The sequence below is a fragment of the Ambystoma mexicanum genome, chromosome 3q, assembly GCF_040938575.1.
Source record: "Ambystoma mexicanum isolate Mex_15411 chromosome 3q, UKY_AmexF1_1, whole genome shotgun sequence".
Classification (NCBI taxonomy): domain Eukaryota; kingdom Metazoa; phylum Chordata; class Amphibia; order Caudata; family Ambystomatidae; genus Ambystoma; species Ambystoma mexicanum.
The window spans coordinates 623,144,884-623,160,176 of NC_090926.1; the positions used below are offsets into that span (position 1 = coordinate 623,144,884).

The 15,293-nt window shown below is 47.3% G+C and overlaps 1 protein-coding gene across 2 annotated transcripts in view; it reads left to right on the plus strand.

The window, feature by feature from the left end:
• The window catches only part of DNAH9 (dynein axonemal heavy chain 9), a 1,527,051-nt gene that overhangs the window by 159,692 nt on the left and 1,352,066 nt on the right, over positions 1-15,293 (plus strand). For both annotated transcript variants that reach the window (XM_069654516.1, XM_069654515.1), the window contains exon 6: positions 7,816-8,049. In XM_069654516.1, the coding sequence (XP_069510617.1) occupies positions 7,816-8,049 (234 nt within the window). The remainder of the gene's footprint in view (positions 1-7,815; positions 8,050-15,293) is intronic.

Consider the following 15,293-nt stretch of genomic DNA (forward strand, 5'->3'; position numbering starts at 1 on the left):
CTACTCCCTTTGTGTGGGTGTGCTCCTTTGATGTCTGGGCCCAGGGCATCTGCCTGGTGGTTGGCCGTCTCTGGTGGATGGTGTTACCTACCCTCACAAAGAGATCGAAGTAGAGGCATGGCCAGTGAGGTTCCTGTCCTTTTGTTGGGCAGGCCCAGCCTGTCTGGAAAGATTACACATACCTTCCACAGTTTAGCTGACTCAAAAGCGTTGGTCCTGTCGAATGGAACCGATACTGAGCTCATCTTATCTCAAAACTTTACATCTTTTATAGCAGAGAGAATGCAAGCTAACAATACTATGCATAATAATGAGTACAGCATAATCCGTCCACCCTCATTGGCTACCACCTATAGAACATGATATTCCCCCCTATAGTACCTGTACTGAATGGCCACATCAAATCTAAACACATTCCCCTAGACACGTGGTCCTCTATATCATCGTGATCAAATACAGGTACCCGATTGGTGGTTTCTCATTAATATATTTGTAAATTGAGACCATCGCGGGATGTGCACCGACCTAGTTCCAGATGAGATCAAAGTAACTTGGTGAGGCCAACTCTGCACTAATAGACAATAGGCCTTCTCATCAACCCAGATGCCGTGGCACACACAAGCTGCCTCCCCGACTGTGTACTCCATTTATTGGCATCACCTCTGCTCCTCTTATCCCAAATAACGGAACATTCCAGACACGGCTCCCACCTCATCTCCTCCGGACCTCAGGTGCCCAGTAATGATGTGTCTCTTGTGTCCGCTCATTGGGGAGGGCAGTAGTGCTCTAAATCTGCATCTGCCCATTGGCATCACAGAACCATATGCCCTGTTCTCATGGATTTGGAAGGGCGCAGGATTCGGAAGGGTGCATCCCTACAAGCTCACATTCCATTCCCACCCTATTCAAACTCGACAGCTCGACACAGCACTTATTTTGCGTACTAAGGGTTACTCTGACCTCAGCTTCTCTCCTGGGGAACGTGAAAGGGGGATTTGTTTTTGGAGCTGATCTAACAGAACTGCAGCTCCACATAGCACCTTGCGTTCTATTCTACTCATTGTGTGCTAGGCCTGCACATCCAAAATGGTGACACTCCTGCCATGTTAGCACACAACCTCGCTTTTACCACAATACTTTTCTGACTCAATTTTCCACCTAATTCGGTTTTCCCCACACAACACACTACACTACGTAACTACACATACAAAACCTAAACACTGGAGCTGTATGCTTCCCTATGTATGACCTCTGCAACCACAACTATAATGCATTTTGTTGCTCTTGCTGTGTTATATGCAAGTATCAAATATGTGTCAAACTTAACTGAAACTATGTACTTCCGCAGCACCGCCTTTATTCTGCTCCCTCGATGGTTCATTCTAATAGGTTTTTCTCAATCAGAATCGTTTGGCCTGGGTGGCACACTGTACGTGCATCCCAACACTTATGAAAGTTCAATCTGATCAGCAAATTTCCCTTTTAGATATGGAATTACCTGTATCATTTTTATTAATTTAATGAAAATAGCCTGGGCTTCTACACCCTTGCGAAATGCCAATCCATCACAGCTCCCAAATGCCAAAAATGTGTAGACTCTAGTGCAATTGAGTCTGGCTTTGTAAATATAGAGGGTAATATATTTTTGTAAAGTTTCCCCAGGACAAAAATGAATTACCCGTTGCATCTGCAAAGCCAGACCTACTTACATTTGTTGGCATTGTAAATTGGCCGTTGAGAAGAATTTCCAGTGCGCCCCTTTAACATTGTCTGGCACGTTCCACCAACAAAAAACAACACGAGTTGTTTTAACAAGTGACAACACCGCAGCCTCCGCACACCTGTGTCAGCTCTGCAAAGCTTAATTGTACACAAACCTGAAAAACTGTAATCTGCATGAAAATAGTCTACTATAATGTCATGGAGAGATTCATTCAGTGTAACTAAAACACACAGACACACACACACATACACACACACACAAACAGACACACACGCACGCACACACACACCCCCCCAATTGTTCTCCAATAGTTAAATGATTCATTCATCAACTAAAGTTTATCATTGATTTCATGTCACAGCTAAAAGTAGTTGTCACATAAAAGGAGCATGCCACCTGAATAGCAATTTATTTTATTTGTATTTAACTTGTTCATTTATGATGCGCTTAATACCAACATCAGGTTTCTAACCGGTGTGACGCTGCGTTGAATTGCTTCAAAGACAAACTCGTTGCCCCTGGGCTATCCTTCCTCACAGTATCATGGAGCTGATACCCAGAAAGAAAAAATAATTCTGTCAGTCATGCACGACCATTCCAAGATGGCACCTAAGAAAATACTGATTACGTTAAGATGCAATGGCCCAATGAAAAACTCTCTGCATTATTGTTGTGGATGGGGACACTGGCGTAACAGGGGCCCCCGCAGCCACCTTGGTGCGTAGGGCCCCACCAGCACATGTGCGGGCAGGGGGCCCCACTTGAAAGAAGAAAAAAAATATTTTTTTTACTCAACCAAAAAAAAGGTTTTGTTTTGAATTCACTCTGCATTAATAAAGAAATTATTTCTGTAACAGAAATAATTTCTTTATGAAGGCATAGTGACTACAAAAATAAACTTTCTTTTTGAAGGCTGAGGGCTCCCTCCAACCCATGACATGGAAGACCCTACGCTGGAGGGCTCCATGCCATGAGGTTGGAGGAGCCCTAAGACTTCAATAATAAACTATTTATTTTTGAAGTCACTCTCCCTTCATAAAGAAATTATTTCCGTTATGGTTGGGTCCTTAACTGAAAAATGTCTTAATGAAGTTAGAGTGACTTCAAAAAGAAACAATGGGGCTCATTCTGACCATGCCGACCGGGAAACAACGGTGCTGGTAATGTTACTGGCACCGTTGTTTCCGGACAGGCATATTACAGGTCTACCTGCTGGGGCCGCTGTTCCCGACAGGACTGACCCTGCTGGGCACAGCGGCCATGATAGGCAGACCCGTCACGGAAGCACCGGCACCGTTAACAATGGTGCCAGTGCTTCCGTGTCCCCAATCCCATGGAGTCCTATGGGACTCCACGGGAATGGGGATTACTGAAATCGCTGGCACCCGACTTCCTGGCCGCCGGACTTGGAAGAGCCCGGTGGCACCGGGAAGTCAGGCCTGTCTTCGGCAACCCGCCAGTAGCACCGGCACGGACCCGTAATGTTCCCTAATTTCTTTTTGAATTAATAGGGCTCCCCTCAACCCCATGACGTGTGCGTGGGTGAGTGTATGGTAAAAGGGTGCACACATATGTATGGGTCGCTGGGTGTGCGTGTGTGCGTGTACGGTGGAAGGGTGCACACTTAAATGTGTGGATGGCTGGGTGTGTACATGGTGAATGGTGTGTGTGCTTGTGTACAGGGGCACAACAAAACCTACATTTCGGGGGGCTAACCCTTTAAATGTTGGGAGAGGCGCTAACTTCATGGGTGGTGGGGAGGGGCAAACTTATTTGTGTGGGGGCATCTAACTCCTTTACGCGTTTTAATGAGACTATTCTAGTGCAGATTCAATGTTACAAGCAGTTAACTCTCTCCTTTAAGTCTCCTATTCTCTCTCTACCCTTCCAATCACGCCCCTGGCATGCAAGTACTAGACCCACATTGCGATTTCAATTGCCTAAAAAATGTGGCATTTGAATGCAGGTACTAGAAGTGAAATGCTTTACATTGGTAATTGCTGGGCCCTTATTAACAGCAAAACCCAGGTGCTGTTTAACATCTGTGTCCTGTTTTGACCGGCAACTGCTCTAAAGGTCAGCCTGGTTGAGTCAACATAGCACAAAATGTCAGGGGTGGGGGAGTGCTGAAGCCCAGCCAACTCAATGGTGTTGCGCCACTACTTGTGTTTAATGCCTTGATTACTACTAGCCCTATTCTTCCTCGTCCCAGTACTTATGTATGAGGAAATACTTGTGTACTCTGCCTCATACACAAGTACTGGTATGAGGTTGAGGTACATGGAGGTAATGCCTGATTTAGCTACCTGTAATCTTCATTACTCCTAGTCACACAAGGAGCCTGATACGTAAGCTCTGGGACAAGGAAGAGGGAAGTGGAGGTAATTCTTGGCCAAGGAGCTGATTTTGGAGGTTGGGGTAGGGGGTGTGAAGGAAAGGGGGTTTGTGGGGGGGGGGGGTGGGATTGTGCGATAAATCATAATGGTTGTCCATGTCCAGGATAAGCAGGCATGATATGTGGTATTAGTGGCTACAGAGGCATTTTGGTGCTGCCAGTCTAGCCATTTCTTACTGCGGCATTGTATATTTTTCTGGGCATCTGTGATAAAATTATATGATAATCATTTATAACGCGCCTGTACACAAGTGTTTCTATGCGCGACAAGACAAGGGAGCGAAGATAGAGGGAGGCCAAGACAAACCATCTCACTAGGCCTTGTCATTGTGAGAACGAGAGGTTCAATGAGGAAAGGGAGGGAAGAAGTGCAAGGGAGAGGGGAGGGGAAAACAGGGCTGCAATGCTCTAAGTGCAGCCAGGGCAGCATGGCTATGGATAGTGCCAGGAGAACAAGGGGCTGCAGGGTTACAGTTACAGCCCTAAGTGCATGGGAGGCACAGAGACAGTGCAAGGGTGACCGATAAAGAAAGAGCCTGGACTCCGAGAGACTCTGAGGGTATCCAAGCAACCGGTCGGTACAGCAGACAAGTAGGTCAGCAGGGGAGGGAGGGAGGGAGGGAGAGAGAGAGAAAGCAGAGGAGAAAAGAAAAGTTTTGAGCTGCTTCTGAAACTTCAGATGGTCCGTCTCAAGTTTGAAGGAGAAGGGAGGCCATTCCAGAGGGAGGCACCAGCAGAGAAGAGAGATCTACCCCCCACTTTCTGCCTGGAGAAGCGTCTAACCCATAGGGAGTTGGAGGTAGCTGAGCGAAGAGCTCGAGAAGGAAGGTTTTTTGGAAGAGAGCGTTGGATATAGTGTGGGCTCCAGCCCCAGAAAGCCTTGTGGACAATGCAAAGAGTGTTGAACTTGATCCTTGCAGCCACTGGGAGCCAGTGGAGAGATTTCAGGTTGTAGAGATATGATCCCTGGGCTTGAGGCCAAGGATAAGTCTTGCAGTCCTGTTCTGGATTAGTTGCAGATGACGGAGAGTAGAGGAAGGCAGAATGCGAAAGAGGCTGTTGCAGTAGTCCAGCCTAGAGAGAACCAGGGCTCTGGAGACAGTGTGCTTCTGGTGGAAAGTGAGAAAGGGAAAAGTCCCTTTGAGGAGGAGCAGCTGGTAGTGGAACTTCTTGGTGAAATCTGAGATGTGTGGAGAGAAAGAGAGAGTGGCATAGAAGATGACACCAAGGTTTTTTGCCTCACAGGAAGGTGAAGGAAGAGGGCCCAAGGCAGACGGCCAGAGTGAGAGAGGGAAAGCTGGTGTCAGGGTCCCAATGAGAAGGATCTGCATCTTACTGGCATTCAGGCAGAGATCGTTGGAGGTGCACCAATCCTGAATCGCGGATAGACAGTCAGGAATGAGCGAGAAAGGAGAGGAGGCTGAGGGGAGCCTGAAGGAAAGCCGAGTCATCTGCATAACACTGAAAGTTAGAGGCGAAGGTAGAGATCAGGTGGGCAAAAGGGGCCAAGTAGAGGTTGAAAAACCAAGGTGAGAGTATAGAGCCCTGGGGAACACCACAGGTAGAGAGAGGTGGCAGAGCGATTGGGACCAGGTTGGACCTGGGAGGGGGGGTGGTCCAAGAGGAAGGAGGTCAGTCACTCCAGGGCCTGATCCATGATGCCCAGGTTCTCATGGAGTCGGTTGATCAGGATGGCGTTGTTAACCTTGTCGAAAGCAGAGGAAAGAAGGAGGGTGAGGACAGAAGGAATGCTGGAATCGAGGTTAGAGAGCAGATCTTCATGTGTGTTCAGGAGAGCAGTGTCCATCCCTCTGGCAGCTCTGAAGCCAGACTTATGGTCATGGAGACAACCAACAGATTCAGTGTGGATAGTTAGCTGGGAGATGGCATGCATTTCCAAGAGTTTGCCTAAGAAATGGGTGATGGAGATTGGGCAATTGTTTGCTGGGCAGCTAGGATCAGCAGATGACTTCTTGAGGAGTGGGTGCAAAAGGGAGTGCTTAAGGGGAGAGGGGAACGTTCCAGTGGCGAAGTGATTACAAAAATCGGCCAAGGCTGGAGCGAGGGTGTCCATGTGGTCCTTGATGGTTCTGGAGGAGCAGGGGAGCACTTGTTTGGACGATGCTTTAATAGATCAGACTTGTCTAGAAACCTCGTCAGGTGTTGTCAGAGAGAAAGAGGAAAAAGGAGGGGGAGAGGTAGAGATGGCCAAAGGGGGCCGAGAGAGGAAGAGGAAGAGGTGATAGAGGACAGGACGTCCTGAGATTTAGCGGAGAAGTGGGAGGCCAGAGCCGTACAGAGGGCCTTGGAGAGAACAGGAGAGGTAGAGACTGAAACAGGATTGACCAGTTCCTTGCAGATTTTAAAGAGTTCGGTCAGGTTGGTAGAGGCCGCGGAGACACAGGCTTTAATGTGTGCTCTCTTCTTTATGAGTGTTATTGCTTTGACTAGCATTTTGGTGCAACCAGTCTAGGTATGTCTAAATGTCGCCTGGCATGCTTTACGGTAATGTTATCACGTGTCTACAATGGTCTGCATTGTGCAGCCAGTTGGACATGTTTTCGTTGTGGCATGGCATTTTTAATAGCAAAGCACTAATGTTCCTGTGCACTGTTGGTGACTTACATGTATTGGATTGGTGATACCCTACAAAAGAATTGCAAACACTGTGGCTTTATAGCCAATTTTTCTCAGAGTGTGCTGTATATTAACATACATATTTATATCTTTCTCCTAGTGCAGTGTGCGGCCTACCCCTTCAGCAGCACGTTCGTGTAAATTGCGCAAGTGTGACAATCTAGGCTGGCCCAGAGTGTGTCATGACCCGTGATTTGTTGCTGAGTTGGGGGGGTCCCCTCAGCATGGCTCGCAGGGGGGCCCCCACATTTTGTCACGCCACTGGATGGGGACCCTTGTTATATTCTTTATCTGCCTTTAATGGGCGAACATTTGAAAAAACATGAATGCACCAAGTGGCATGGAAACAGTTGTAGCGCTCTCCCCAACTTACAGAGTTGCACCAGCTTCTGCTAAATACACCAAAACCATAGTGATGCTTTCACCAGCATATGCTCGTTCCGTGCCACATAGCGGCTGATCGACACCAGGGCACCTCTGCAAAAAGCTCTCTCTAGCGAGAGCTAAATAGGGGGTCAGGCCTGCCCAGTATGCACACCCAGAGCACTGGCAAACACAGAGACTACAAGAAGTCGATTAATTGGTGCTGTCCCCTGCGGCACTTGAAGGCAACAGCAGCTAGTTGTCCTTCCTAGCAGCAAGGTACCCACGGATGAACATTGTACTCTACAAATACAGAACCGCAAATGCACAGAAATGCCCCTGAACCTCCTTTGCAATGAATCCTTCGGTCCCAGCTCCCATGTTTCCTCCACTTTATGTAGCAATGATCTAAGAATATTTCCCTTTCATGGGCTCTATGCCAGAAGCATAGTGTACACTTGTGTTATTTCTGTGAATTTCTTTGCATGCATGTAGATTGCCTAGTGTACACTGTTTCATATATGTTTGCTTTTCATACACACTATGCTGGTTGTTCTGTTTGCTCCTGGTGTACTTGGAACTTGCAGGGCCTCCAATGTAGAATTGGTGCTGTGAGCAAAGGCTAGTGAACGTGACATTAGTCCCAAACAAATCATTGCAAAGTGCACACTTTTAACTTGGGAACATGTTGTTGCAGGCTCGAATCTTCCTGAATCCAGAAGATATCCTGAAAGGGGAAACCGAAGAAAGTTTAAGCAAGGTCCAGGAAGCTGGCCGCATCCTAGCCGCCTTCAAGCAGACATTTGAGGATCGGCGGGAAAATCTGCCGTCGTACTTTAAAAATGGTGAAGATCCAAAGGAGTGGGACTTTCCATCATCTATGGTTTTTACAAGGTTGGACTGCTTCCTGAAGAGGCTCGGCACGATAGAGGTAAGCTTCTGCAAACCTGCTCCCTATGATTTGTACTCTGCACTCCCCCCCCCCCTCCCATGCACTTGCGTGATCTCAATGTCACTTGGCCTAGCAAGATCGTTGTCTCTGTCTTCCCTCTGTTTCCCCTGCCTTGCCTCGCCGCACCTTGAAACACTTGTGTATAGGCGCGTTATAAATGCCATATCATACCATATATTATATCATACTCGGTAGGCTACTGTGCAAAGGACTATGCAGCCATAGATCTATGATCAAGACACTTTAAATTCTTCAATTGTAACCCCTAAAAATACACAGGAAATGCACATTTGCCAATGAAATACATGCTGGCCACTGAAACACACACTGACAAATGCAATTCATGCTGGCCAATGAATCTGTTGTTTTCTACTTCAAGAAAATATTTTGGCACAAAAAGTCTGAAATGTCAAGAACAGTTAAACTTTCATGCCACACTTCTAGTTTTGTATTATTAGTATTACCAGAGTGGCTAATGAGCGCAGGCCTAGATTTGCACTCAACAGAATGCTTTACCAGTTAGAGGGAAGTTCATGGCGAGGGAAGCAGATTTCAAGGGATCAGCACGAGGGAGAGGGGCACAATCTATGGGGGAGGGGAAGGGCGATAATATGGCAGCAAGAGATCTAAAAGTATTAAGGTGAGGAAACCGGGTGGTGCAGATCACTCAGTCTCAAGTTAGGTGTAGAGTGGAGGATGTGTGGACCTAGGTGTTATGGAGGAACCATTCCTGCGCTCCTGTCTGCATTCGAGGGGGTGAGTCTAGTGTTGATGGCGAGGAGGTGCCAGAGTATGTTGGTGTAGACCGAGAAGGCCTGTCTTCTGGTACTTTCCTTATTGCACCGGCAGAGTTCAAGCCTGCACATGTCCCAGCTTCTGGTGTATTGTAGGTCTCCAGAGATGCTGAGCTTCACAGCAAGGTAGTGTGAGGATTCGAGGATGATGGCCTTGTAGATGATGCAGCAGGAGTTGAAGGCGATTAAGTGCTTGCAATGGGTGCCAGTGAAGTTCCATGAGGGTCAGGGTGATGTTTGAATTTGCACAGATCTTTGAGTTTGTGGCCTCGTTGCAGGTATGGTGGTGAAAGGAAGCGCCCCCAATTTCAGCACGATCCTCCCCGCAATGAGAGACAATAAGGGACTCTCCCGTAATGGGAATAAGGCCAAGACAGAGTGCGGGTGAGCGTAAGTGGGCGTTTATCCAAAGAATAGGGCATGCAAAGAACTCTGCAACCTCCGAGAGCGCTCTGTCTGACAATAGCAAAGACAGGCGTATTTCTAATACAAAAAACGTCATCAGAACCTACACACTATAGGGGGCACAAGTTAATTGGGATTGGGTGGCGTCGACTAACTATAGGTGTTGCTGCAGCGTGGTTGGTCTTGGCGTGAGGACGTCACTGGTCAGCCTCGTGGGTTGGGTTGGGCCTGGCAGGCCAGCTTGAGGTCATCCGAGCGGTGTTGGTATGCTGGGGCAGCCTGTGACAAAGATGAATACCTTTCCTGACTCGTTTGCCCTAAGCCATGCACACTGCAGTTATTCAAGAAACGACATTAAGTTCATCAATAAATCGCTCAGCAGTTTATCTTATAAAATAGATGCAACACATGAGGAATGCACCTCGTGAGAGGTCTGGTGGTTGTCGGTTGGGGTGAGATTTACCTGTGTCCTATTGACCGGTATTTTAGGTCGAGGGGCTGGGCTCTGAGGCCTGAGCCGAATGATACATGTCTGTCTGCTGCGTTAGAAGTTATTATATAAATGGGTCTCTGTGTCTTGTCCCAGCGTTGGGGGTCGTCTTTGCACGGGGTCATGATTCTTGGGGTGGTCTGGGGGGATTGTGGGATTTACGAGAGGGTGCTGGTAGATCTGTGGAGTCAAACGTGGGTTTATTACCGTGCTGTAAATAACACAGGTGGCGGGCTGTGGCCTTGGGTGCGGTACCGGGGCCTCTGACTCTCTGAAGCGGCTCCAGCTTGGTTGGGGGAGGTGAGGGAGCGCGGCACATGCCTTAGCTTCTTTATCTGGCAGGCTTCGTAGGGTGGGAGGGAGAATGGCCTTGCATATATTCACAAAGGTTTTTTCCTCGTGCGTTGCTGACTTTTGAATGCAGAACTTTTATAATGTTTTGCCTTATTTTGATCTTATTTAAGCACATATCTATATTTCAGTTTCGTTACACATTTCTTTAATACAGTCGGTCCGAGTACCTTTTCATTACATGGTATTATATCTACTACAGTGTTTAAGTATTTGTATACATTCGACGGTACATGAGGTAGAACTATATTATGGACCACAGAGATTGACGGTTGCTACTATGGGTGACTTGAAAGACATATAGGGGTTTGTGTGTCTACATATGACTTAAAGACACTTTCTCTGTGATCTAGCAGCATTAGTACAGTCACATGTGAAGTCATATAAATATTTCACTTTTGTGGCTAATTCATAGTTTGCAGATTCTGTTTAAGAAGAGTCGTTCACTAATACCACTACTTGAATTCATTTCTGCGTCGCCCTGGCCTTGCGGACCAGGTCACACGGGGTGCAGTATTACATTGTGGATAACAGACTGTTACAGTGTTAATATCTGGTGTTAGCTCGTACCCAACTTTCTCATGGGAACGCGCTCGCAGCGGAGCTGCCATGGTGCTGCGGCGGCAGAGATGCATGAAAGGCCCTCCAAGGGTGGGGGCCGCGCTACAGTGCGCTGAACTCACGCCATCTTTGCTAGACAAGATGGCTTCTAGGCCTAACTGAATTTTGGTATATGCAAGGAACGGATACGTGTGGGCAATGTCGTCGGCGGGTGAACCCTCCTCCACCTGGGCCCGGGTGGCATGAGGGGACGCCCACCGAGTCATGGTCCTCACCTGGGGAGAAGGCTGCAGGTGAGGAGGGCCTCGCGGCCAGTCCTCCCCTACAGTGGTAATGGTAAATATCCCCTAATTACAGGTTGGTATGACCTGGGATATATAGTACTGCATGGGGCAAGTATGGCTTATTTTCCCAATACAATACTTTCTATGTACCCTATGTCAGTCATTTTTCCATGAGATCCCAACTTTCAATTAGGCAGTATTCTAGAAATAGAAGGTAGCTGAAAAACGACTTGTTTTTACCATTAGCAAATAACCTAGTCACATGTGTGAATGTGAAAGGTTGCAAAAACACACCACACTTGCAGAAACAATCGTTTGAATATTGAAATTGACATGAACTATGCAGAAACCAAGAACATGTTGTATGACTGATCATACATTGGAGCAAACCGCTGTGTATTCTTAAAATCTGATGCCCCACGATGCTCAAAATTGCAGCCCAGATGATTCACAACATGTCAGCAACATGCATCTTGGGTCGCTGTTGAAGCGGCCTGAGTTTTCGGTGCTGGGCTGTCCTTGAGAAAGGAACAGACTTGCGGATATTTCTTCTCTGGTGGTGAACTGAGAGTTCAAACGTGACTGTAGACGCCAGCATCCACCCCACCCCCACAGAATAGGTTACTTGGCCTTGTTCGAGCTCGGCTGAGGGCCCTCACATTTTTGGTTGAAACCTTTTAAAATGTCATGAGTTTGTTTTTTCTGTATTGAACACTTCTATTTCATGAAATCTCTCTTTATATTTGCATGTTATGTTATATGGCAGTTGTATAGTGCCATTGGTATGGCCTCAAAGCACTGTAAGTGAACGCCCTTGGAGGAACGAAGTCAGAGGTATGAGAAATTGGTAACAGGATTTTAGAATGGGTGTGTGCATTTTAGCCAGTGCAAAGGTAGGTGGGAGTGGCTAAGTCCCTGCTAGTGACCCATGGAGAACTAGCATGGGTGATGTCAAGGAGACTGATTATGTTCCCAGCTTGACTGAATTTGTTTGTGGGACTGCATTCTAGTGGCAGAGGTAATGTGTTATGAGTTTGAGTAGTGGATGATTGCAGATGTATGCAGGTGTGTGGCTGTGCCTTGGGAGCGAAACGGTTATCTTCCATTGAGATGGAGTGCGATACATACCAGTGAGCCATGGATGATTGCTGGTTTGGAAGACTGAGTGCAGATCCTATCATGTGCATCTGCGGGAATCCTTTCCACGCACGCTCTGTACTGGCAAGATGTCTACTCCTGTGATTCGTCGGTGCCCCCTGCTACCTTACTGGCTTTGAAAGTTCACCCAGAGGCAGATTTGGTCTGTCATGTACAGAAGGGAAGAGCCAGGTCTTGAGTGCCTTCCGGAAGGCGAAGTGATCCTCTATGCGGCAGATACTGTGAATTGTTCAACACTCTATCTATCCTCTATCTCACTCCTACTCTATCTCTCTAGCAATCCATTTGGGAATGTTTTCCAGTGAGGGGAGGCAGTGACTTTTCCATGGGCAAATCACCATCCGCTTGATAATTTGTGTGCCACATTCCCTCTGTAGAATACACCCAGGTAGCAACGTCTGCATGATGATGCTGCGTTGCGCTGCACTGTCGCCTATTTTAGCAGGCTCAGCTTAAGAGCACACTGAAAACCATCACAAATCTAAGAGCTATTTATTTTAGCACCTTTAATATGCGCTTATCCAGTTCAAATATATATATGTCTCAGGAGCTGAATGTGGGATGGATTCTTATGGGAATCTGGCAGTATAATGTGTTGATCACATAACACAGTGGCCACTCCGTCCATATTCGAAGGGCCAACTTTTAGATTACTTAAGCTAAATTCTATGTGCTGTTGCCAAGTCCAGCTTCAGCTCAGGGGCACACTGAACTAGAGTGTATGATTAGGTTGCATTTGCTGAAATGAGCGCATTGTAGGTTCTTGTACAGTGGCTGTGTCCTACGTCTCTGTGGTGTATGACAAAGCGACATAATCATTAAATCTCAGACCCATCCTTGTCTTGTGTGCGGTTTATGAGATTTCAAGCTTTCTTTTCTCTCAATTCACGCTAGGGTTGTACTAAACCCTTCCAGCATCTGACAAAGTGTTCCACTTTTCCTGATGTTTGGATCAAGAGTGTAGAAGCACGTAAGGCTCCATATCTTCCACGTGCTTACGTTATGTCAACTGTTCATCTCTCTAGCTCGGAAATCTCTTCAATGGCTCCCCGTGGCTGCAAGGATCAAGTTAAAGACACGCTGCATTGTCTACAAGGCTTTCTGGGGCCGATGACTGCTGTACCTCCAACTTTCTCTTTCGAAACATCTTCCTTCTCGAGATCTCTGCTCATCCACCTCCAGCTCTCCAAGAAGAGATTTGGGGGCAGATCTATATCCTCGGCTGGGACCTTCCTCTGGAAGAGCCTCCCTGTCTCTCAATCTTGAGCAGAACCACCTTCGGTTCCGGAAGCAACTCAAGACCTTCCTTTTCTCTTATGCTTTCTCTCTTCCTCTCCCCTGCAGATGCACTTGACTGCTCCGCTCACTGCTCACCTCGCCCACCCTCGGAAATCGGGCCCAGGCTCCTGCATATCCAGTTGCGCTCGCACTGCCTCTGGGTTCCCCAGCACTTAAGGGTCTGTATCTGCAATCCTACAGTCCCTTCTTTCTGCACTTATGAGCCACCCGCTGGCTGCACTTCTGAGTAAACTGCACTTCCCTTCCCCCCTGGCCCTTCTCCATTGCCCTCTTCCCTGCACTTACGTGATCTGAATGACACAAGGCCTAGGAGGACCGTTGTTTATTTCTCCCTTTGTCCCCCCACCCTCTTGTCGTGCCTGGAAACACTTGTGTACAGGTGCGTTATAAATGCCACATCATATCATCTCGTATATCTTGAAAAGCAGAGGATTTATTTGATATTTTCTGATTGGTGAGTTCCATATACTTGCTCGACTCTTCTAACCAGAAGTGCCCATGCATTTTGGTGTGCCCAGTGTAGTTAAGCCCAGTGGGCAGGGGATGGAAATGTTCTCTCTCTGGCATAGCTGCTGGACAGACCCTTCCATGCAGTTTTGCGGAAGCCTCTACCTACCCGTTGGATAATTGACCTACCAGAAGGTTTAAGTCTGCAACTAATGTAGCAGTGGATCAATCATGTCGCAGCGCTCCCCTCGAATGCATCTGGAGGTATGCACTGCACCGAGGATGATGTTGACATGCGCACTGCATGCCACTGTGGCAGTCAATGTGCATGATGGAAGTGTGGAAACCAGACATGTGAGGTCTCTGCCTCCTTGTGCCATCTGAACCAAAACTGACGGCACCTTTACTGCCCCACCCTAGCAACCTGCGACATATGGCAGCCATATTCCTTCCCAATAATTTAATGTAATATTGTATTAATCCTTTGTTGAGCTTAAGGCAGCTTAAAGTTAAGAACACTTTGTTCTTTTTCTTGCACTGCAGTAGAATACCGAGCATTATAGATCCCTGCTTGCTGCATATAAGAAATAGTTTTAATTAACGTGGTATCAAACTCTAAAATCGATATGGCCATGCCGAGAGTTCTACAGGATGATGCTATCCAATAATCTCTGATGGTCTTTCAACCTAATTATGCTAGTTCGTCCAGTAGCAATGACACGAGAAAGGATGGCGGCCGCAGGCTTCCTGTCACACTACTCCATATCTCCGGTCCCTGGCACGATTGCCTGTCTCACTTGACTGCACGCGACATTTGTCTTTGCTTTCTGTTCATTCACGTCATTATATTTTCTGTTCAATAGAACCTTTGTTTGCATTTAAGATAAATATGGATGTTTATTTCTGGGGTGTTTATAAAGCTCACACCAATGGAAGCAACCGAGAGTGGCACAAAGAACGTGACCCACGTACAGGCAAGTCAGAGGGTGGCAGAAATGGCTTGATACCAGCTCCTGTGGCCGCTTTTGGCCAAGTGTTGATTAAAAGGGAGGTTGCAGTTGAGGGTAGCACCCCTTGGATTGGCACTCCGGTGTCATGTTGACATGACGGTACACTTACACACACGCGCCAAGAAGGCTGATGGGTGTCATCTGAGCTTCGCTGATGTGTACAGTGACAGGACCTTCTGCAGGGTGACGTCCGCAGATCAGGTGACTCACCTGTCAATGCAAAGTAGTTTGGAACATCGTGCTTTGGTTTGCAGGTGTGAGTTTCTTTTGGAGGGGTTGCATCCATGTTTTTTTGGCCTGAAAGAGGACTTTGCTTTTGCTGGCCACCCTTGTTTTTATGGTGCATGGGGGTCTGTGAGAGTGGTCAGACTGTGCTTCTAGTCGGTGATGAGAAAGTCTTCGCTTGTTGCTGGAGATGCAGCAG